The sequence below is a fragment of the Myotis myotis genome, unplaced genomic scaffold, assembly GCF_014108235.1.
Source record: "Myotis myotis isolate mMyoMyo1 unplaced genomic scaffold, mMyoMyo1.p scaffold_m19_p_14, whole genome shotgun sequence".
Taxonomy (NCBI): domain Eukaryota; kingdom Metazoa; phylum Chordata; class Mammalia; order Chiroptera; family Vespertilionidae; genus Myotis; species Myotis myotis.
The window spans coordinates 40273881-40296517 of record NW_023416318.1 but is presented as its reverse complement, the minus strand read 5'-3'; the positions used below and the strand labels follow the sequence as shown (position 1 = coordinate 40296517).

General features: G+C 44.8%; 1 protein-coding gene across 12 annotated transcripts in view; it reads left to right on the top strand.

Moving 5' to 3' along the window:
• The first annotated feature begins 6555 nt into the window (after positions 1 to 6555).
• BIRC6 (baculoviral IAP repeat containing 6) overlaps positions 6556 to 22637 on the top strand; it is a 176415-nt gene continuing 160333 nt past the window's right edge. For 9 of the 12 annotated variants that reach the window (XM_036334918.1, XM_036334915.1, XM_036334914.1 and 6 more), the window contains exon 1: positions 6559 to 7008. In XM_036334918.1, coding sequence (XP_036190811.1) covers positions 6690 to 7008 — 319 coding nt within the window. In that variant the 5' untranslated portion in view covers positions 6559 to 6689. Of the gene's footprint in view, positions 7009 to 22637 lie in introns of all 12 variants that reach the window. The other 3 variants (XM_036334923.1, XR_004971887.1, XM_036334919.1) reach the window with 3 other exon arrangements.

Sequence of the window (22637 nt, the reverse complement as noted above, 5' to 3'; positions counted from 1 at the left end):
AGAAATGGGCTTAGGAAACAAAGAATAGAGACAGGAAGGGCCATAGGAGCTTGGAAGTGAGGAAGGTAAGGGTAATGTGCTTGGTGGACTTGGGGGACAGAGAAGGGGAAGGGAAAGGCAAAGGGAAAGGGAAAAGCATGGGTGTGCCTACTGGAGGGAGAGTGCACTGGCTCCTCCTCCTGAGGGCTTTAAGGGTAGAGATTTTAGGGGAGGTCCCTGCGAAGATCTAATTATGATATTCAGCAGTTTTCCAGGTGTGTCCTTTCAGGGTCTAGGTTTCCATTGATTGATTGGTCAGCTCCAGGGCAGGGAGTCATTATTCAATGTAGCTGGTCCTGAGGTCAGCCTTGGTGTTACTTGTCTGGTTTTGCTGCTTTTCTGGGCTTGGAGCTGAAATACAACTGAAGCTTTGATGTTATCTCTCTGAAGGAAAGGTCAGAGGACCAGTAATATGTAGAGGAGGAAAGGTCACCCTGGAGGTGAGGTCCCACCCTACAATTGTCCTTTGCTAGGCACCCAGGGCTTTCCACCCTGGTGACCTTCTGTACCTGGCCCGAATGTCAGCTGGTGGCTAGATGCTGTGCAGGGGTACTGAATTCAAGAGCAAACATTTTTCTATGGTGTGTACAATTACTATAGTTTTGATTTACTTTTAACTGTTAGTGCCTTATTGCTCCAACTTTTCTCTTTTCAGAAAACTGATTTTGTGAATAGGTAATATATTCCTAATCTTGTACACATGCCATGTCACAAGTCTTCAGGCATATCCATTGGATATCCCCAGATGTGGAATTGCTGGTACGTAAAAAAGGACATGGACTGGCCAGCGTGGTTCAGTGGTTGAGCACCGACCTATGAACCAGGAGGTCATGATTCCATTCCCAGTCAGGGTGCATGCCCGGGTTGTGGGCAACATCCCCAGTAGAGGGCATGCAGGAGGCAGTCAATCAGTGATTCTCTCTCATTATTGATGTTTCTATCTTTCTCTCCCTCTCCCTTCCTCTCTGAAATCAATAAAAACACATACCAAAAAAAAACAAAAAACAAAACAACAACAAAAAACCCCAACAAAAACATGGGCTAGAAACGATGAGGAAGACCCAGAGGCATTCAGACACTCTGCAGAGTAAGTCACCCTAATGTGCTTCGATTTGAGTCACTCTGTGGTGGATCCTAGGACCTTGTGAAAACCAGGTTTCACGTGCTTGCTTGTCCCTTAAGTTTCCATCCAATTTACTAAGATAAACTTTTCCTTTAAAATTAAAGTAAAATTTCCTTTTGTAGGACAGTTTAGCGATATCTATCAAAATAAATAATGCATGTTCACTTCACCCAGCAATTCCGCTAGAATCGCCATAATATCTAGCAATAGTATCTGGTTGAAAAACATTATGGCCCTAACCTGTTTGCCTCAGTGGATAGAGGGTTGGCCTGCAGAATGAAGGCTCCAGGTTCGGTTCCGGTCAAGGGCATGTACCTTGACTGCGGGCACATCCCCAGTAGGGGGTGTGCAGGAGGCAGCTGATCGATGTTTCTCTCTTATCGATGTTTCTAACTATCCCTCTCCCTTCCTCTGTAAAAAATCAATAAAATATATATTTAAAAAAACATTATGGTTCATGTAGTCAGCGGTTTACTGTTAGCTGTATAAAAGAATGAGGCAGCTTTTCATAAACTGATATGGAGAGATCTAGAAACATCATTAAGCAAAGAAGCAAGCTGCAGATAGTTATGTACAGTATGCTTCTAATTGTGTGATAATAAAGAGGACGACAGCCGAAACCGGTTTGGCTCAGTGGATAGAGCGTCGGCCTGCGGACTGAAAGGTCCCGGGTTCGATTCCGGTCAAGGGCATGTACCTGGGTTGCGGGCACATCCCCAGTGGGAGATGTGCAGGAGGCAGCTGATCGATGTTTCTCTCTCATCGATGTTTCTAACTCTCTATCTCTCTCCCTTCCTCTCTGTAAAAAATCAATAAAATATATTTAAAAAAAAAAAAAAAGAGGACGACATATATACTCAAATTTGATTGTAAATGAATATTTAAAATGTCTAGAAATGATAAATACAAACCTAAGAACAGTGGTTAACTGTTTGTAGAATACAAAGAAAGCCAGGCAAATGGAAGAGTGAAGAAAAGGATAAAGGGAGGGGAAGAATTGATTTTTTTAAAAGAAGTATAGCCCTAGCTGGATTGGCTCAGTGGATGGAATGTCAGCCTGCGGACTGAAGGGTCCCGGGTTCGATTCCGGTCAAGGGCACGTGCCCAGGTTGTGGGCTGGATCCCCAGTAGGGGGCATGCAGGAGGCAGCTGATCAATGATTCTCTCATCATTGATGTTTCTCTCTCTCTCCTTCTCCCTTCCTCTCTGAAATCAATAAAGATATTAAAAAAAAAGTATAAAATACACCTTAAGTAAAATAATACAGAGGACAGTATACTGAAAAACCCAACATTCTTCCAAAACCTCTGGAAATGTCTATGGTGCCCAAATATTTCCTAGTTGCCTTGGTCTTTGAGTTCTTGTTTCTGCTGATTTTTCTTTTTTCTTTACTTTCCTACCTCCTGTGTGGTAGTGTCCTTTTGCAGTCTTTTTTTTTTTTTTTAAATATACTTTTATTGATTTCAGAGAGAAAAGGAGAGGGAGAGGGAGAGCTAGAAACATCAATGATGAGAGAGAATCATTGGCTGCCTCCTGCACACCCACTACTGGGGATTGAGCCCACAACCCGGGCATGTGCCCTTGACGGGAATTGAACCTGGGACCCTTCAGTCTGCAGGCCAATGCTCTATCCACTGAGCCAAACTGGCTAGGACTCCCTTTGCAGTCTTATGTCACAGCTGTACATCATGGTGTTTTATTCGATTTCCAAAGCACCACCACAGGCTGTCTGTAGCACACCTTTACTCATGGGGGTACATTATAGTACATTATGGCCCAACAAACAACCTCAACTTGGATCCTGTTCTTTAAAAGTTCCTCAGCCACTCCCGCCTATGACTGCCTCTCCAAAAAGAGCCTTGAAGTTGGGTACTTGTCTCCTCTTTGACCTTCTCCCCTGTCCTCTGGTGTCACTCCCAAAAATTTCTGAATTTCTTAGGCAATGAATTTTGGCTCTTTTTGCCTCAGTCCATTCCAGAGGGCCTTAACCAACCATTAAGGATGTGTGTGTGTGTGTGTGTGTGTGTGTGTGTGAACTTTTTGTTTTGAAATGATTTTATACTTACACTACAGTTGCAAAAACAATCCCTAAAGTTCCTGTTTTCCCTAATGTTAACATCTTGCGCAACCATAGTGCATTTATCAAAATCAGGAAATTAACATCAGTAAAATATTATTAACTACATGACAGACTTTGTTTGGATTTCATCAGATTTTCTGTTACTGTCCTTTTTCTGTTCCAGGATCCAGCATTGCATTTAGTCATGTCTCCTTAAGTCTTCTCCAATCTGTGATAGTTCCTGTCTTTCCTTGTCCTCATGACCTTGAAACTTTTGAAAAGTATAGTTATTTTGTAGAATGTCTCTTAGTTTAGATCTGTTTGGTGTTTTTCCCATGGTTAGATGGAGGGTATGCATTTTTATTCTTTTTAATTAAAAAAATTTTTTTTATTGATTTCAGAGGAAGGGAGAGGGAGAGAGAAACATTAATGATGAGAGAGGATCATTGATTGACTGTCTCCTGTACGCTTCCCACTGGGGATCGAGCCAACAATCTGGGCATGCCCTGGAATCAAACCGTGAACTCTTGGTTCATAGGTCGACAGTCAACCACTGAGTCACACTGGCCTGGCTGCAGTGAAATAGTCAGGTGGCGATGACTTCAATCTACGGAGAGTCATTGAAAAAAACAGTACCTCCTAAATATGTATTAACTTCATAAGCCTAATTTTTTGCACTAGATGCAATATTTGGAGCTAACATGCTATTGTTCCCCCTGACAGCATTTTCCTCCTATAAATCATCAGATGCATATCCCAAATATACACATCCTGTAACAGCCCTAGCTTTGGCCTCTTTCCAGGACACCAAGATATCACTGACATGAAACAAAACTGTACCTGGAAAAATTGGGGGCGGAGAGACCCTATCCCTTCTTAATGATGAGGAAAAAATGTGGATTTTGTTTCTCTTTTATTCTGACAGAGAAAAGGTTTTATTTTTAAAACCTTTAAAAAATTAACCATTTTAATACACGTTGTTAGAACAGTTTTAGATTTACAGAAAAATTGAGCATATGGTACAGAGAATTCCTACACCCCTTTCCCTGCACTCAGTTTCCCCTATTATTATTATTTATATATTTTCATTGATTTCAGAGAGGAAGGGAAAGGGAGAGAGAGGTAGAAACATCAATAATGAGAGAGAATAATTGACTGGCTTCCTTCTGCACACCCCAGCCTGAGGATTGAGCCTGCTATCCAGGTATATGACCTGACCGGGAATTGAACCATGACCTCCTGGTTCATAGGTTGACGCTCATCCACTGAGCCATGCTAGCTGGGTTAATAATAGTTTCCCCTATTAAAGTCCATAGTTGACACTAATGTTCCCTCTTTGTGAGTACTTTCTATGAGTTTTGACAAATGCAGAATATCATGTATCTACCATTATAGTATCACACAAAAATAGTTTCACTGCCCTAGAAATCCTATCCTCCACCTATTTATCCCTTCCTCCTTCCCACAAATTGCTGGCAACTACTTATTTTTTTACTATCTCTATAGTTTTCCTTTTCCAGAATGTCATAAATTTGGAATCAGAGAGTATACAGTTTCTTCAGTGAGGCTTCTTTCACTTCACAATATGCATTTATGTTTCCTCCATGCCCTTTACAGCTTGATAGCATATTTCCTTTTATCACTGAACAATAGTCATTTTTATGGATGTACCATAGGCTGTTTCTGCAGTTACTTATTTAAGGACATCTTAGTTGCTTTGGCAATTATGAATAAAGCTGCTGTAAATATTTGTGTACAGATTTTGTGTGGATATAATTGAGTATTTGTGTACAGTTGACAAATTGTCTTCCAAAGGGGGCTGTACCATTTTACATTCTTACCAGCAATGAATGAGAGTTCCAGTTGCTTCACATCCTTACCAGCATTTGGTATTGTCAGTTTTTTCGATTTTAGCCATTCTAATAGGTGTGTAATGGGTACCATCTTAACCATTTATTTTTTTTTATAAACATGTTTTGTTTTTTTTTAAAATATATTTTTTATTGATTTCAGAGAGGAAGGGAGAGGAACAGAGAGATAGAAACATCAGTGATGAGAGAGAATCACTGATGGCCCACACTGGGAATCGAGCCACAACCTGGGCATATGCCCTGACTGGGAATTGAACCATGACCTCCTGGTTCATAGGCAGATGCTTAACCACTGAGCCACGCAGGCTGGGCCCCATCTTAGCTGTTTTTAAGTGCACAGCTCAGTGGCGTTAAGAACATTTACATCCATCTACAGGATTCTTTTATCTAGCAATATTAAAACTCTACCTTTTAAACAATGACTCTTCATTCCCTCCGCTGTCTCTATGCATCTGGCTACTCAAGTCTTCATATAAGTGAATCATACCGTGTTCCCCTTTGTGTCTGGCTTCTTTAACTTAGCGTAATGTCCTCGGTAAGTCCACATGGTTACTGATGGACACCTGGGTTCCTACCGCACCTTAGCTATTGGGAATAACGCTGCTCTGAACAGGGGTGTACACATATATTTGAGACTCTGCTTTCAATTCTTTTGAGTCTATATACCCACAAGTGGAATTGCTGGATCATATAGTAATTCTATTTTACACTTTTTGAGGAACTGCTATACTGTTTTCTATAGCAGCTGTACCATCTAGTCCCACCAACAGTGCGCAAGGGTTCCAATTTCTCCACATTGCTGCTAACACCTATTTTCCTTTTTTAAAAATTGTTGTCATCCTAGAGTGCTGTTATATCATTGTTGTTTTGTTTAAGAGTACATTTACTTGGCTAGAGTCCCCACAACACCCACGCACACTTACTAACAATTCACGTAACTCGAGTTGTGTGGAATGTGGTAGAGAAACTAGACTTATGAGCTCCCAGCATCTCAGATCTGGCATTTTTACTCAACAAAAAGATTCGGAAATTGGGGGGTGGGGCGTTGTAGGAGGCACGGGTTTGGGGAGATCGCCCAGTTTCTCCAAATCCAGACCAGAGATTTTTCACGGTTTATTCTCAGATTGGAGCCGCGGCCCAGGCCCGCAGGTCTCCTTCCGGCCGCCGCGGAAGAGCTGCACCGCGCGCGCCGGGAACCGTTCGGGCGCGGCTGGAACCGAGCGGAGGGCCTCGGGGCGTCTCCGACAGGTAGACCGGGAGGGGCCCCCGCCCAGCGGAAATACACAGGCGCCCCACCTCCCTCGCCGGAGTCCCGGCGCGGGGCGGAGCCCGGCCACGCCCAGGGCTCGCCGAAAATCTGGGACGTTGAGGACGCAGCGCTGGCCGGACCGGCGGCGCGTGGCACGCGCGGACCCTCCGCGCATGCTCCCACCGCCCCCGCCCCGCCCCCTCGCTCTCTTGCGCCCTCCCCCGCCTGCCTCCTCCGCGCTGGGCCCCTCCGAGCTGGGCCCCTGGGGGAGCGCGGCCGACGTCCGGCGTGCGTGCCGGCGGCTGACTTCACTTCCGGCTAACGCGCTCGCTTGCCCCCTGGCCCCGGATGGTGACTGGCGGCGGTGGTGCACCTCCCGGGACTGTCACTGAGCCGCTTCCCAGTGTGATTGTGCTGAGCGCAGGCCGGAAGATGGCGGCTGCGGCTGCGGCGGCCTCGGGCCCAGGCTGCTCGTCGGCGGCGGGGGCGGCCGGGGCCTCGGAGTGGCTGGTGCTGCGGGACGGCTGCATGCGCTGCGACCCCGACGGGCTGCACAGCCTCTCCTACCACCCGGCGCTCAACGCCATTCTGGCCGTCACCAGTCGCGGGACCATCAAAGTCATCGACGGTACTTCAGGGGCCACCCTGCAGGCCTCGGCGCTCAGCGGTGAGTGTGCGGCGCGCCGGGCGGGGGCCCGGTCCGCTGCGGGAGGGGCCGGGCCCGCAGGATGCCGGGGAAGGAAGCCGCCCAGCCCCGCGACTCGGCCTCCGGAGGAAGGGAAACGTCGTAACGGGAGCGGGTGGCGGCGGAGGGCAGGCAGGGGGCTCGGGCTTGGCTGGGCAGGGGGGCCCGGAAGCTGATGGAGGGGGGCCGGGGGACTCGGCTTTTCAGCGCCGCCGCCGGTTCGGAGAGACTGGCGAGCTGGGGAGTGGCGGGAGTTGCCTCTCGGGCCTTGGGCGTCCGGGGTAGGTTGGTCCTCCGGGTGGGAGAGGTGAGGAGGCCTCGGCTCCGGGCCCTGAGGAAGGCCAGGTCCCCGGGTCGGTCCTGGAGAAAGTGTCGGATCTGCCTTCAGCCAGATGAGAGAGGCTGGCGGCCGGAGGCGAGCGTCCTTGCCAGCATCCTGGCTCTCCCCGCTTGAGGGTGGAAGCGGGTCCCCGACTGTTAGGAGGACTTGCAGGAGCTGGCGGGCTCGGCGCCGGGAGTGGGAGTGAGATTGGGATTGGGAATGGGAATGGGGATGGGAATGGGAATGGGAATGGGAATGGGAATGGGGGTGGGTAGGCTGCCCTGGAGTGGGGGGAGGGAGGGAGGGAGGGAGGGCAGTGGGCGGGCTCGCTGCCTGAACTGTGCCGTCGACGACTTTGGGACTCTGGCGGACGCCATGGAAGACTAGACCTCGTCCCCTCAGTGACGAGAAAGTCGGAACCTGCGGGGTGTGAACATGCCGATTCCCTTGGGTTCCCGATGAGGGGAAACTTCAGGTCCTTTCTGTTTGTTTGACCGCAGTGAGCGGAAGTCGGGATTCGGAGGTGTGCGTGCGTCTCCCCCCGGAGGAGCGCCGTCCGGGGCGGTGTACACGCGGGTCCAGGGGTCGGACTTCCAGCCCGCGGCGGGTGGGCGCTCGGGGCTCCGGGGGGCAGTGTTTTGGGACCCCCCCTGGCCAAGTGACGTTTCGTGGAGGTGACATTTCGTTTGAGGTTTAATGAGCGACTTCATTTAGATTCATAAGTTGCGTTTGGAAAGTGAGCGTGTATGCGTGAGTGAGACTCAGGCACAGATTTCTAATACAGACGCCTGCGCCTTTAGCCAAGTGGAAATAGTAGCGCGGTCACTACCAGCTCACTTGTGTTTTAACACAGACACATCAGGAAAGGTCGTTATTCTCGTTTCCTGTGTGAGTAAACAAGGCATGTAAGTGAGTACATGGCGGTTTAGGGATACAGAGATAAAATAAGGGATTTAATTTTTGTTGATGTGAGAGTTGTGAAAGGAATGGACTGTGTATGGCTCTCGAATGTAAACCTGGAACCATATCTAAGGTATGTCTAAGAGAAAGCTTTGGCTTGTAATGTTTCTTTCCTTGGCTTAAGGAACAGGAGGGGTGCCCTAGATAGAACAATGATCAGTTACTGCAACTTGGACATTATAGTTTATATTACCAATCATTAGTAATTGGATATCCTCTTAAATTCATTTAAAAATATTTCAAATTCGAGAGGGTGTAAAGAATAATTATGATGTATCCCTCACTCGGTTTAAGAAATAAAACTTTACAAAGAGAGTTGAAGCTTCCTCTATGTCCATTCTGGATTGTATTTCTCCAACCTTCCTCCTCCCATTAATATTATCTTTGATTTGGTTTTATCATTTTCATACATATCTTCATGCTTTTAGTATATGCTTGTAACTTTAAACAATATGCAGTACTGTTTTTATGATTTTGAGCTTTGAATAAGTGGTATTACAGTATATGTATTTGGATTTCTATAAAAAGCCATGTTAACAAGTCTTAAAAGTGTTTTCCATAAAAAGAGTAGTCTCATGGAATTTTATAATATCCGGAGGCCATGTTTGAGAAAAATAACATGTGCTAGAATTTGTTATAAGTGGTTGGGGAAATTGGACATATATGTATGTGCCTGTTCATGAAGGGAAAAAAGTAGTTACTCTGATGGTAGATTTCTAAAGGGGAGGTTTTTAGGTGCATAATATAAGTGTAAAGGTAGATGCATAGAACTGATTTGGGATGACTTTGTTGGGGCATTTGTTAATTAGAAAGGAATGGGATTGGATACAATTGCAGATGCCTATACAGTGAGTATTGAATATATAAATAAAAATATGTAGGCCCTGGCTGGTGTGGCTCAGTTGGTTGGAGCATCGTCCTGTATAGTGAAAGGTTGCAGGGTTTGATTTCCTGTCAGGGCACATACCATGTGATCCTGGTTGGGGCATATGGGAAGGCAACCCATCAATGTTTCTCTCTCCCTCCCCCTCTGTCTACAATCATTAAGCATGCCCTCAGGTGAGGATTTAAAAAAATATCCTATATAATAAAAGGCTAGTATGGAAATTGTCCCCTTGACCAGGAGTTTGACCAGGGGATGGGGCCTGCTGGCCAACCTCCCAATCGGTGGCCCCTCCCCCGGCTGGCTGTCTGGGCCCAGATCAGGGAGGGTGGGCCCAATCCCACCTGTGCACCGGGCCTCTAGTATACATATAAGAGTTATGGCAAACAAAATTCTGTAGCCTTGACTAAATTACTTAACATTTCTGTTCCAGTTTTTCCTTTTGCCAAATGGGGATAATAATTGTACTGAATTTGAGGATTAAGTGTTTATAAAAGTGCTTAGGACACTATTTAATGTTCAGAAAGTTCAAAAAAAATGTTCTTGTTTACTTGTAAATCTCTGTAAATATTCTTCTTATTTTTTTGTTCTTTTTTTACTTAAAACCTGCTAAATTTTTTCAACTTAACTCCAAATTTAAACTTCTTAGGATTTTTTCCTGATTTACCTGCTTTTGCTACCCCATAGAATTCATCTAGTTTTTACTTTTATATAAGAATAAAGTATTGCCCTCGCTCGTTTAGCTCAGTGGATAGAGCTTCAGCCTATGGACTGAAGGGTCCCGGGTTCAGTTCTGGTCAAGGGCACATGCCCAGGTTTTGGGTTCAATCCCCATTGTGGGGTGTGCAGGAGGCAGCTGATCAGTGATTCTTTAGTCATTGATGTTTCTATCTCTCTCTCCCTCTCCTTTCCTCTTAGAAATCAACAAAAACATATTTAAAGATATATATATTAAAAAAAAAAGAAGAATAAAGTATTGTTGTCCTGGCCACTGTGGCTCGGTTGGGTGTAATCCCATGCTCCTAAAGGTTGCCAGTTCCGATGATTCCCCTTCAGGACCTATGCCTGGGATGCTGGCTTGATCATGGGGGGTGGGGGGGAAGGGCATGCAGGAGGTAGTTGATTGATGTTCTGCTCTCACATCCATGTTTATGTTTCTCCCTGCCCCTTCTTCTCTTTCTAAAAACCAATAAAATTCTTAAAAAGATGAATAAAGTATTGTTAATTTGTTCAGTATTTTCTTATTCATTTAATTATTGCTGGTGGTGTTTTTCTGTTCTTGAAATAGCTCCCCATATATATATACTTAAAAAAATATTTCTGTTGGTTTCAGAGAGGGAGGGAGAGGAAGAGAGAGATAAAAAACATCCATGATGAAAGAGAATCATTGATTGGCTGCCTCCTGCATGCCCCACAATGGGGATCGAGCCTGCAACCTGGGCATGTGCCCTTGGCCGGAATTGAACCCGGGATCCTTCAATCTGCAGGCCGATGCTCTATCCACTGAGCCAAACCAGCTAGGGCTCTATCCACTGAGCCAAACCAGCTAGGGCTGTTTTTTTTTTTGTTGTTGTTTGTTTTTTTTAATTGATTTTTTGCAGAGAGGAAGGGAGAAGGATAGAGAGTTAGAAACATCGATGAGAGAGAAACATCGATCAGCTGCCTCCTGCACATCTCCTAGTGGGGATGTGCCTGCCACCAAGGTACATGCCCTTGACTGGAATCGAACCTGGGACCCTTCAGTCCGCAGGCCGACGCTCTATCCACTGAGCCAAACCGGTTTCGGCTGTTTTTTGTTTTTATAGTTTTTTGAGAGCATGTGGCAAGAGAAAGGGCTTTTAGGTAGTTCTGAATTTTGAATTTTAGCTCACTAACTCACTATCTAAACTTCATGAACTTCTGCTTCCTCATTTGTAAATTAAGATTAATATTTCATAGGGTGGTTGTGAAGACTGAGTGGTAAACATATTTAAAGTATCTAACAGTCCTTGTATCTACTTGGTATAGTAGGTACACAATGAATGCTAATTCTCTTAAGTCTCATAGGTGCTTAATATTAATATGCTCATTATTTATTACTTTAAAAAATGTTCACTGACTTAGTGTTTATATACAAAGGATAATAGATATCATTCAAATGTAGATGGACATATAAATGTTGGTAAATATATTTCAGTCTATTGGCGTAGCTAAATGTCAGAATGAAGTTTAGTCTATTCTGTATATGGATTGTTCGTGTAGTATACGTATATAAGTAAATGAAGACATGTGTATATTAATCAGTGGATATTGTAATACAGTATATGTGTAAGAGAAATTCATGTCTCTTCAGTTTTTTAAGTGGGTTCCAGATCTTGTCACAGTGAAAAAGCCAAACTCCAAAGCTGCTTATTGTTTTTAGCTAAATACTCTGATTTTACATTTCTTTATGAATTTCTCCCTTTATCCTTTTCCTAGATCAGGTTGGGGAACCTTTTTTCTGCCAAGGGCCATTTGGATATTTACACATCATTCACTTATTATAATTCACTTAATATAAATTTATGTTGCTATGAAAAACGCTACTAGATTTATTGAATTTCAAGTCCCGCCTATGGTTGCCTTGGCAGGGCCAGACCAAATGATTTCCTGGGTGGCCCACAGGCCAGGCTTTCCCTACCCCTGTCCTAGATAGGCATTGACTTTGATTTGATTTGAAAAGTTTGTACAGTGATCATAAATGAGAAAAAGATCATAATATTCCAGTTGTAGCAAAGTTCAGATTGAGAGAATTCTTACTGATAGATTGTCTGATGTAACAACTTCTTGTTTAGACTTAAAGCCCAGAACTGCCTGCTCTAGAAGTCTTAGAATATAGAAAACTAACCAGGTTAAACTGCATAGTCCTCAAGAACTGTATATGGATTGTTCGTGTAGTATACGTATATAAGTAAATGAAGACGTGTATATTAATCAATGGATTATGGAGTTTTATGGATAAAACTCATACTTACACTGTGTTAGAGTTAGAAAATATTTTTTTTACTACTGAATTGGCATGTGTTCATGCATTAATTTGGATAAAATGTAAAATTTTCTGTATGTCTCTGCTTTGGATTATAAATGATTCAAACCACTTCCTGTTTTTTGACTAACCTTGGTACATGCAGCCTTCCTAGTCTCAATTATTCTTCTATGAAAGATAATAAACACAGTATAAGTTGGAATTTTAATAGCCCCAGAAGATAATTGCCTTTATATGAGTTCTTTATAAAAAGTAAATTCAGCAAATCTCTTTGTGGGCTATGAGTACATACGTTGGTTCTATTTCAGCTGACTGACTTCAGTAATGCTACATGATGCTCTATCTTCTGTCAAAGATTTGCTTTAGCAAAACATTTTTTTATAATGAATGAGTGGATTTATATAAGATTTGTGTTTTTTAAAATTGATTTTTATTTTAAATAAAAAATATTTTTATTGATTTCAGAGAGGAAGGAAGAAGGAGAGAGAGATAGAAACATCAATGATGAGAGAGAATTATTGATCAGCTGCCTTCTGCATGCCCTACACTGGGGATCACGCCTGTAACTGGGACATGTGCCCTTCTCGGGAATCGAATCATGATCTCCTCGTTCAGAGGTCATTGCTCAACCACTGAGCCACACCTTTAAATTGATTTCTAGAGAGAGAGTAAGGGAGAGGGGGAGAGAGAAATACATCTGTGTGAGAGTGAAACATTAATTGGCTGTCTGCTGCACACCCACTACTGGGAATCGAGCCTGCAACCGGGCATGTGCCTGACCTGATATTGAACTCACCACCATCTGGTATACAGAAGAATGCTCCAGCTAACTGAGGCACACCAGCCATGGCCATAATATATTTTTCTAAGAAGTCAATGGTAGGGAACCACTGTAGGTTATGACATGGTCAGATTCATTTTTAGAACGCATTGAAGCTAATGCCCAGTTGTGAGAAGTGATGAGAGTATCATTAAGTTAGTTTGAGAGTTAGGAACAACATAATTTGGTGAATGTGGGGATGAGAGACATTGATGAAAATTATTCATACTTAGGTTCCTACTTTGAGTAATGAATGGCGTTTATTAACCCAAGTAGGCAATACAGTAGTCCCTCTTATTTATGGTTGTGCTTTGCATGGTTTCAGGTACCCGTGCGGTTAGCTATGATCTGAAAATATTAAATGGAAAATTTCAGAAGTTAAGAATGAATAAGTTTTAAAGTGTGCCTTGTTATGAGTGGCATGCTGAAACCTCAGGCTGTCCCTCTCCATCTCGTTCTGGATGGTAATCATATGTTTGTCCTATATATTGATATTGTATATGCTACCCACTCATTAGGTAAGTAGTAGCCATCTTGGTTATCAGATCAACTGTATTGCAGTGCTTGTGTTCAAGTAACCCTTATTTTACTTAATAATGGCTCCAAAGAGTAGTGATGCTGGCAATTTGGTTATGCCAAAGGAGCTATAAAGTGAAAAGGTGGAAATTCTCAAGTTAAGGAAAGAAATAATCCTATGCTAAACTTGTTAAGATCTATAGTAAGACTGAATCTTCTATCTGAAGTTGTGAAGAAGGAAAAAGAAATTTGTGCTAGTTTGCTGAAAGAGACACCACATTCACATAACTTTTATTACACTATTTTGTTAAAATTCTATTTTATTATTAGTTATTGTTGCTAAATTCTTTCTGTGCCTAATTTACAAATTACACTTTATTATAGGTTTGTAGGCATAGAAAAAGATAGTATATTTAGGGTTAGGTACTGTCTATGCTTTCAGGCATCCACTGGGGGCCTTGGGATGTATTCCCATACATAAGGGGGGTGGGGAACTACTGTACAAGGAAGTGTGGTGTGTAGCTTTTGTTGGAAAAAGCAAGAGGGAGATAGTGATTTCAGTTGTGTTAATTTTGAAGGGCATTCAAGTAGAGATATCCAGAAGGTATTTGGAAATTCAGGGTTGAAGTTTGAAAATTTGGGAATCCAGATTTGGAAGGCATTGGCATTTATAAAGCTTAGCCTTATGGTTAAGAATATTGGCTCTGGAGCCACACAGAGTTCCAGTCTGTGACTCACCACTTAGTAGCTGTGCCCATAGGCAAGACGCTTAACCCAGTGGTTCTCAACCTTCTGGCCCTTTAATACAGTTCCTCATGTTGTGACCCAACCATAAAATTATTTTTTTTTTTTAAATATATTTTATTGATTTTTTACAGAGAGGAAGGGAGAGAGACAGAGAGTCAGAAACATCGATGGGAGAGAAACATCGATCAGCCGCCTCCTGCACATCTCCCATTGGGGATATGCCCGCAACCAAGGCACATGCCCTTGACCGGAATCGAACCCGGGACCCCTCAGTCCGCAGGCCGACGCTCTATCCACTGAGCCAAACCGGCTTCGGCAATAAAATTATTTTTGTTGCTACTTCATAACTGTAATGTTGCTACTGTTATGAAGTGTAATGTAAATATCTGATATGCAGGATGGTCTTAGGCGACCCCTGTGAAAGGGTCGTTTGACCCCCAAAGGGGTTGCGACCCATAGGTTGAGAACCGCTGGCTTAATCTCTCTCTGTACAGTGGGGCCTTGACTTACGAGTTTAATTCGTTCGGAGACCGAGCTCGTTAAGGAGCTCGTTAACTCAAATTACTATTACTCTATCAACTCAATGCAAAAAATCCGCCGAGAGACAGCTGGTATCTCAAAAAAACTCGTTAGTGGGGACACTCATAAGTCAAGGCTCCACTGTACTTCATAATACCTAACTCAGTGGGTTATTGGAAAGATTAAGTAAACTGATATGTGTAGACACTGCTTGAACCATCCACCAAAGCACTCAATAAATGGTACTTTTTGTCTTGGTACTTAAAAAACGTATATTTTTATTGATTTCTGAGAGGAAGGGAGAGGGAGGGAGAGAACATCAGTGATGAGAGAATCATTGATCTGCTGCCTCCTGCACGCTCTCTACTGGGAATTGAGCCCACAACTTGGGCATGTGCCCTTAACCAGAATGGAACCCGAAACCCTTAAGTCCGCAGGCCAACGCTCTACCCACTGAGGCAAACCAGCTAGGGCTTGGTACCTTTTTTTTTTTTTAAACAGACTTCATTTAAAAAAATATATTTTTAATGATTTCAGAGAGGAAGGGAGAGGGAGAGAGAGATGGAAACATCACTGATGAGAATCAGTGATTGGCTGTCTCCTACACACCCACTTCTGGGGATCAAGCTGGCAACCTGGGCTTGTGTCCTTGACTGGAATCAAACCCAGGACCCTTCAACTGAAGGCCCATGCTCTATCCACGGCCAAAACAGCTAGGACAATCTTGGTGCTTTATATTTATACTAGAGGCCCTGTGAACAGATTTGTGCACCGGTGGGGTCCCTTGGCCTGGCCTGCGGGGATCAGGCCGAAACCAGCTCTCTGTCATCCCCTGAGGGGTCTCGGATTGCAAGAGGGCGCAGGCCAGGCTGAGGGACTGCACCTATCCTCCAGTCCTATCCTATATAATAAAGAGGGAATATACAAATTAACCCTCCACAACACCATCACAAGATGGAGGCGTGCACAGTGGGGGCGGGGCCAGCTGCTTCACGTGCCTGCCGCTGGGGTTCCTGCAGTTGCGCCAGGGAGGCAGGGCGCCTCCTTGCAGCGGTGGGAGGCGGCAGGTGGGGCGCCTCCTTGAAGCGGTGGGATGCGGGGCTGTGGGGGTGGGGCTGGAGGCTGCTCCGTGTGGCTTCCTTAGGGGTTCCTGTGGCCCCGCAGGAGTCCCGGTGGCCATTTTTGTGTGACTTATGCCGATGTTTTCATGGCCCCACGAGCGCAGCCCGGAGGCAGGGCATCGGGGCGGCATTCCAGGACTTGGGGCTATCCCATGGCGCGCCGGCCATGCGGGGCCGGATTCTGGGACTCGGGGCGGTCCCATGGTGCAGGGGTGTGTGGGGGGAGGGGTCCTGGGTCTTGCACAAATTCCCATGACGGGTCACTAGTCTAATTTAATAAAAGACAAACACGCAAATTGACCGTACCTTTGCTACACTTTAAGCCACGCCCACCAGCCAATCAGAGCGACTATATGCAAATTAACCCAACTAAGATGGCGGCCGGCAGCCATGGAGCTGGAGCGAGCAGGAGGCTTGGTTGCTCCAGTGATGGAGGAAGCCAAGCTTCCCGCCTGCCGCAGCCTGCTCTGAGCTCCACTGAAGGCAACAAAGTTTCAATTATAGAAGGTAAATAAATCCCAGAATTAAAAAAGAAAAGAAAAAAAGGAGAGGCTGGGAGCTTCCGTCGCCCGGGGGCTTGGCCAGCCTGAAAACGGCCCTCAGCCCCTCACCCAGACTGTCCAGGCACCCCAGTGGGGACCCCCACCCTGAAGAGGATGTGACCAGCTGCGAACAGCCATCAGCTCCTCACCCAGGCTGACCAGGCACCCCAGCGGGACCCCCACCCTGATCCGGACACCCTTCAGGGCAAACCAGCCGGCCCTCAACTGTGCACCAGGCCTCTATCCTATATAATAAAAATATGAAAACGAACCCTAACAGTAGAAGGGCTGGGAATGACTGGTCACTATGACACACACTGACCACCGGGGGGCAGACGCTCAATGCAGGAGCTGCCCTCTGGTGGTCAGGGTGCTCTCACATGGGAGGAGCTCTGCTCAGCCACAACCCAGGCTGATGGCTGCCAGTATGGCGGTGGTGGTGGGAGCCTCTCCTGCCTCCTCAGCAGCGCTAAGGATGTCCGACTGCAGTTTAGGCCTGCTCCCCGCTGGCAAGTGGACATCCCCCGAGGGCTGCTGGGCTGCCAGAGGGATGTCTGATTGCCATCTTAGGCCCAATCCCCCGGGGAGATGCTTGAGCCAGCAGGTGGTCATCCCCTGAGGGGTCCCAGACTGCGAGAGGGCACAGGCTGGGCTGAGGGACCCCCCTCCTCCCGAGTGTACAAATTTTTGTGCACCGGGCCTCTAGTTCTATATAATAAAAGGCTAATATGCAAATCAACTGAACAGTGGAATGACTGGTCACTATGATATGCATTGACCACCAGGGGGCAAACGCTCAATGCAGAAGCTGCCCCCTGGATGTCAGTGTGATCCCACAGCACTGCTTAGCCAGAAGCCGGGCTCATTGCTGGTGAGTGTAGCAGTGGTGTTGGGAGCCTCTCCTGCCTCCACGGCAGCACTAAGGATGTCTGACTGCCAGCTTAGGCCCACTCCCCTTGGGGAGCCATCAGTCAGACATCCCCCTAGGGCTCCCAGACTGCGAGAGGTGCGCAGGCTGGGCTGAGGGACTCCCTCGAGTGCAGGAATCTCGTGTACCGGGCCTCTAGTATGTATATAAGATCTTTGGTTAATCTCTCCCCGCCCTCCCCCCTCTCCCCTTTCCTCTGAAGTTCATCATTTTGTTCCATGTTTCCATGTCTGTGGTTTCCGCTCCTTCGTTGAGCATCTGCCCTGTGGTGGTCAGTGCGCATCATAGCTACCAGTCGGCCGGTCGCTTAGGCTTTTATATATATAGACTAGAGCAGGGGTGGGCAAACTTTTTGACTCGAGGGCCACAATGGGTTCTTAAACTGGACTCAGAAGAAGGAGCTGCGGCCATGTTTCCCGACGTTGCCATGTTAACACTGCTGCTGGTGAAGGAGTGGAGGGGAGAGCAAGAGAACCCTCCGCTCTTTCCGCTCCGTGGGCCGGATAGAACAGCTGAACGGGCCAGATTCGGCCCTGGGCCGTAGTTTGCCCACGGCTGGACTAGAGGCCTGGTGCACGAAAATTGGTGCATTGGGTGGGGGGGTCCCTCAATCCAGCCTGCCCCCTCTCACAGTCCAGGAGCCCTCAGGGGATGTCCTACTGACGGCTTAGGCCCACTCCCTGCTAAGCTGCAGTTTGGCCTCCCTCTGGAGGAGGTGACCAGGCCAATCAAGTGAAGGCGCCACCCCTATCACCCCGATGCTGCCGCCACTGCTGGCTGCTGCAGCTCCCAGCCCTGTTAGGGCTGGCCCTGGCCCCAGCCCACTGATGGGGGTGGGCCTATCTGGGGCCAGGACAGCTTGGGGAGGGGCTATGGGAGGTTGAGGCACCGCTGTCACACTCTGTCCAGCCTCTGCGATGGCTCTGGGACCGAGGCTCCATGGCCTCTCCCGCTGCTGCCTCTGGGAAAGGGGCGGTGCCCCCGGACCGGCCCGCACAGCCGGCCCTCAGCCCTCGTAGCTGCGGCTTTGTCTGGAAGGACATCCGAAAGACGTCTGGTCTAATTAGCATATTACCCTTTTATTAGTATAGTTAGTATATTAGTTCAGTTCAACAAAGTGTCATTTGCGGTAATAAGATGAATTTGAAATCCAGTCCTACCGCCAAATTAAAAAAGCTTTCTATAAGAGATGACGTATCAGCTGAGACTTGAAAGAAAATGAGTTAGAGCAGTGGTTCTCAACCTTGGCTGCACATTAGAATCGCCTGGAAATCTTTTAAAATCCTGATTTCTGGGCCTCATCCTCCGGAAATTCTGTTTCTTTGTCACTAATGTTGTGGCCTCATCCCATAACAAAGAAACAGAATTTCATCTCGGACGACGAGGCCCAGAAATCAGGATTTTAAAAAGATTCCCAGGTGATTCTAATGTGCAGCCAAGGTTGAGAACCACTGAGTTAGAAGGAGCAGCATGAACAAAAGTACACAGGTAGGAAGTTGGTAATATTTGTTACAAGCAGTTTGGCATTAGAATACAAAGCATACAGAAAAGACTGATCAGAGAGCCTGAGGATCTTAGACTTGTCCCTCCTGGGCTATGCTTCTCATATTTTTAAGTAGTACAAGAACTCCTAGTTTAAGGTAAAAAAAAAGTCTAGGGCCTTATTATGATTAGGAGCTACATGTTTAGTATCAGTTAACATTCAATTCCCTTCTGACTGGTTTAGCTTTTAGATTTTTATGGTAACAAGTCAGTTAACACTTTTCTATCTGCCCTCCAATTTCAAAAATATTTTTGCTGTCATATTCTCATTTGCTCCTTTTTTCTTTGTGGGCTCGGTAAGGCCCTCTTTATCTCTTCACTGTCTTTGCAGTGGGAGCTTGGGAGGGAGCCGACGTGTGAATGTATTACTATATCCTTGTTGTTTAACTGGCAGTTTGTAGTTGTAATTGTACTTAAGTTGTTGTGCGTTTGTTACTCTCTACTTAGGAATGTTAGCTATAACTGTAGCTAGAATGTAGACAGTAATTGATTTCTGTAATGTAGTATGTAAGAACAGTAGGGAGGTGGGTGGGAGGTACCTCTCATATGTGCATTGTACTGCTCATGACCTTATGCCTTTTGGTGCCTTTGGCAATACACTTATCTGACTTACTATCTTTTTTTTTCCTTAAAAATGTTTTCATTGATTTTAGAGAGGGAAAGAGCTAGAAACATTGATGAGAGAGAAACATCAACATCGATTGGCTGCCTCCTGCATGCCCCCTTCCCCCTCAACGGGGAATTGAGTCCACAATCTGGGCCTGTGGCCTGACTGGGAATTGAACAAGCGATCTCTTGGTGCATGGGTCAAGGCTCAACCACTGAGCAACCCCAGCTGGGCCTGACTTACTATCTTTAAGTGGGCTAGTAATTCTTGCCCAGATTACTTTATTACCTGATAAGATAATGAATGGAGAAATTCTTTGTAACCTGTAGAACTTTAAAAATGTGAGGTATACAACAAAGTTAAGATAAACTCTTTGGGTATAGAAGAGGAGATAAGAGAGGTACAAATAATACAAAGAAGGAAGTATAGAGAGGAGATAATGATGTACAAATAGCAAAGAGAATAAAGTAATTGCTATATAAAAGAGTTTGTGACAAGGGCAGGGCTCCTAAAAAGAAGTAGTGTCTAGTTTGAGTGTGTCAAATCAGGGCTGTATTTTAGAGGACATAAATATTATGCTTTTTAGAGGAAATGATAGAAATGTTTTAGTGAGGCAGATAGGAATCCCTTCTTTGAGATTTGTTGTGGGCGCAGGAATTTAAATCTTTGTGATTTGTTTCTTTACTTTTACTTTGATTTATGAGGTAGGAAAGAGAGAAATAGGACGGGGGAGATGGCAAAGGGCAGTGGTTCTCAGCCTTGGTTGCTCATTAGAATCCTCAAGGGAGCTTTTAAAAAATACTCTGGGCCCCAGTAGTCTGGCTTAAGTGGTCTGGAGTGCAGCCCAGGCATACTTTTTTTTTTTTTTTTAAAGCATGCCAGGTGATTCTAATGTGCAGCTAAGTTTAGAGGTTCAAACTAACTAGGACCTCAGACAAGCATGTTTATTTGATATGCCTGGGATAAATGAGAAACAGGTTTCATTTGAACTGAATAATTACTATTTTATCTTAATTTTTTTTGTAAGAAAAACCTTCCAGATTGGTTTGTCTGCTAATAAAAACTTATCTCATTATATTTTTAAATTGTATTTAGTTAATATATAATGAAATAGTGCATGAAAGAGCAGGGATATTTCAAGGACCCAATTTCTGTTACTTTCTATTTTTTCCTTTTCTACTGTAATTCAGTTTTGGTTGATCCTTCCTCTCTCCTCCCTCCCTCCCTCCCTTGTTTCCTTCCTTCCTTTTTTGAGCTACAGACTGCTCTGGTACTTTTTCACCAAAATGCCACTACAGCTTAGGACAGTGACTGTATACTGGCAGAAGAGGAGGTAAAAAGGGGCAAGGCGTGTAGAGATGGCCGGGATCATCTGTTCCAGATCACTAGTTTCATACCTAAAACATCTAGGTGTTACATGTGTACTAAAATAATTGTGAGAATATTGCATTTTGCCACATTTTAGTTTAATTTCAGTATATTAAAAAATTCTTCAAAACTAGAAAATACCTTTGAGACAGCATAAATGGACCTGGAGATTATTATACTAAGTGAAGCAAGCCAGTCAGAGAAAGACAAATATCATATGACCTCAAATATCACCTATATGTGTAATCTAACGAACAAAATAAACTGAGGAACAAAATAGGTCCAGAGACATGGAAGTATGGAACAGACTGGCAGACGTCAGAGGGAAGGGGAGAGATTAACCAAATAATTTATATGAATATATGCATAGCCCATGGACATAGACACTAGTGCGGTGAAAGCCTGGCATGGGGTGGGAACCAGGTTGAGGGGCGAAAGAGGGTAAATGGGGGACATCCGTAATATTCTCGACAATGAAAACCCCCACTATATATAGAAAATAAGTCATTTATTAAAAAAGACTTACTTTGTGTCAAGTACTGGTGATACAGCAGTTAGTCTTTGCTTTCCTAGAGCTCATGGTTTAGTGCAGCGGTTCTCAACCTGTGGGTCGCAATTCCTTTGGGGGTCGAACGGACCCTTTCACAGGGGTCGCCTAAGGCCATTGGAAAACACATATATAATTACATATTGTTTTTGTGATTAATCACTATGCTTTATGTTCAATTTGTAACAATGAAAATGCATCCTGCATATCAGATATTTACATTATGATTCATAACAGTAGCAACATTACAGTTATGAAGTAGCAACGAAAATAATTTTATGGTTGGGGGTCACCACAACATGAGGAACTGTATTAAAGGGTCACGGCACTGGGAAGGTTGAGAACCACTGGTTTAGTATTACACCCTCTCCCCTCCCCGACACACAATGTTGTGGTAATAAATACCATAAGAAATTAGAACTGGAATAGAGATAGACTCACAGATAGAGAGAAGGCTGACAGCTGTGGGAGGTGGGTGGAGGGATTGAGCAAAAAAAACCTCATGGACAGGGACAGCAGTGCTAATTGGGGGAGAGGGAGGTGGGTAGAAGTGGAGGAGGGATTGGGAGGGGATAAATGGTGATGGAAATAAATAAATAAATGAATAAATAGCTATTTAAAAACAAAAACAAAAAGAATAGTGAGGAGGTTAGGCTTAGTGTTTTGTCAGGTGAATGTGGCTGAGGAAGTGAGGAAAAGAAAGTTTATTATGATAATGATCAGAGCTGGATATGGAGAAAAGCGAGAGTCAGGTAAGGACATAAAACAATGTTGTTTAATGAATTGGGCGGTCAGAGAATGGTTGGAGTTTGGGAATTGGAGTGGCCAAGTGAGCAGTGCTCTACACAGATTAAGTGTGACCATGGGAAGAAGGTGCTTGACATGAGGCTGAAGGTAAGATCAATGGAGGTGAGCAGTTAAGGAACAGAGAGACTAGTACCTTGGATCTTCTTTGTGGGTATTGAAATTAACAACATGGTTGTAAAACAGTGATTCGAGTGCTAAAATCTTCACAAAATTATAATCTTCAGAACACTGCAACAAAGAGTGAAATAACACATATTAGAGCTCATTAACAGCTTCAAAAAAACAGGGAGTTAAGTAGAAGGGAGGTATAATGTCAATAAGGAGTAAGTGATACCCAACCCATTTCCAAGACTGAAATAGGTGCTGTGTGAGCAGAAA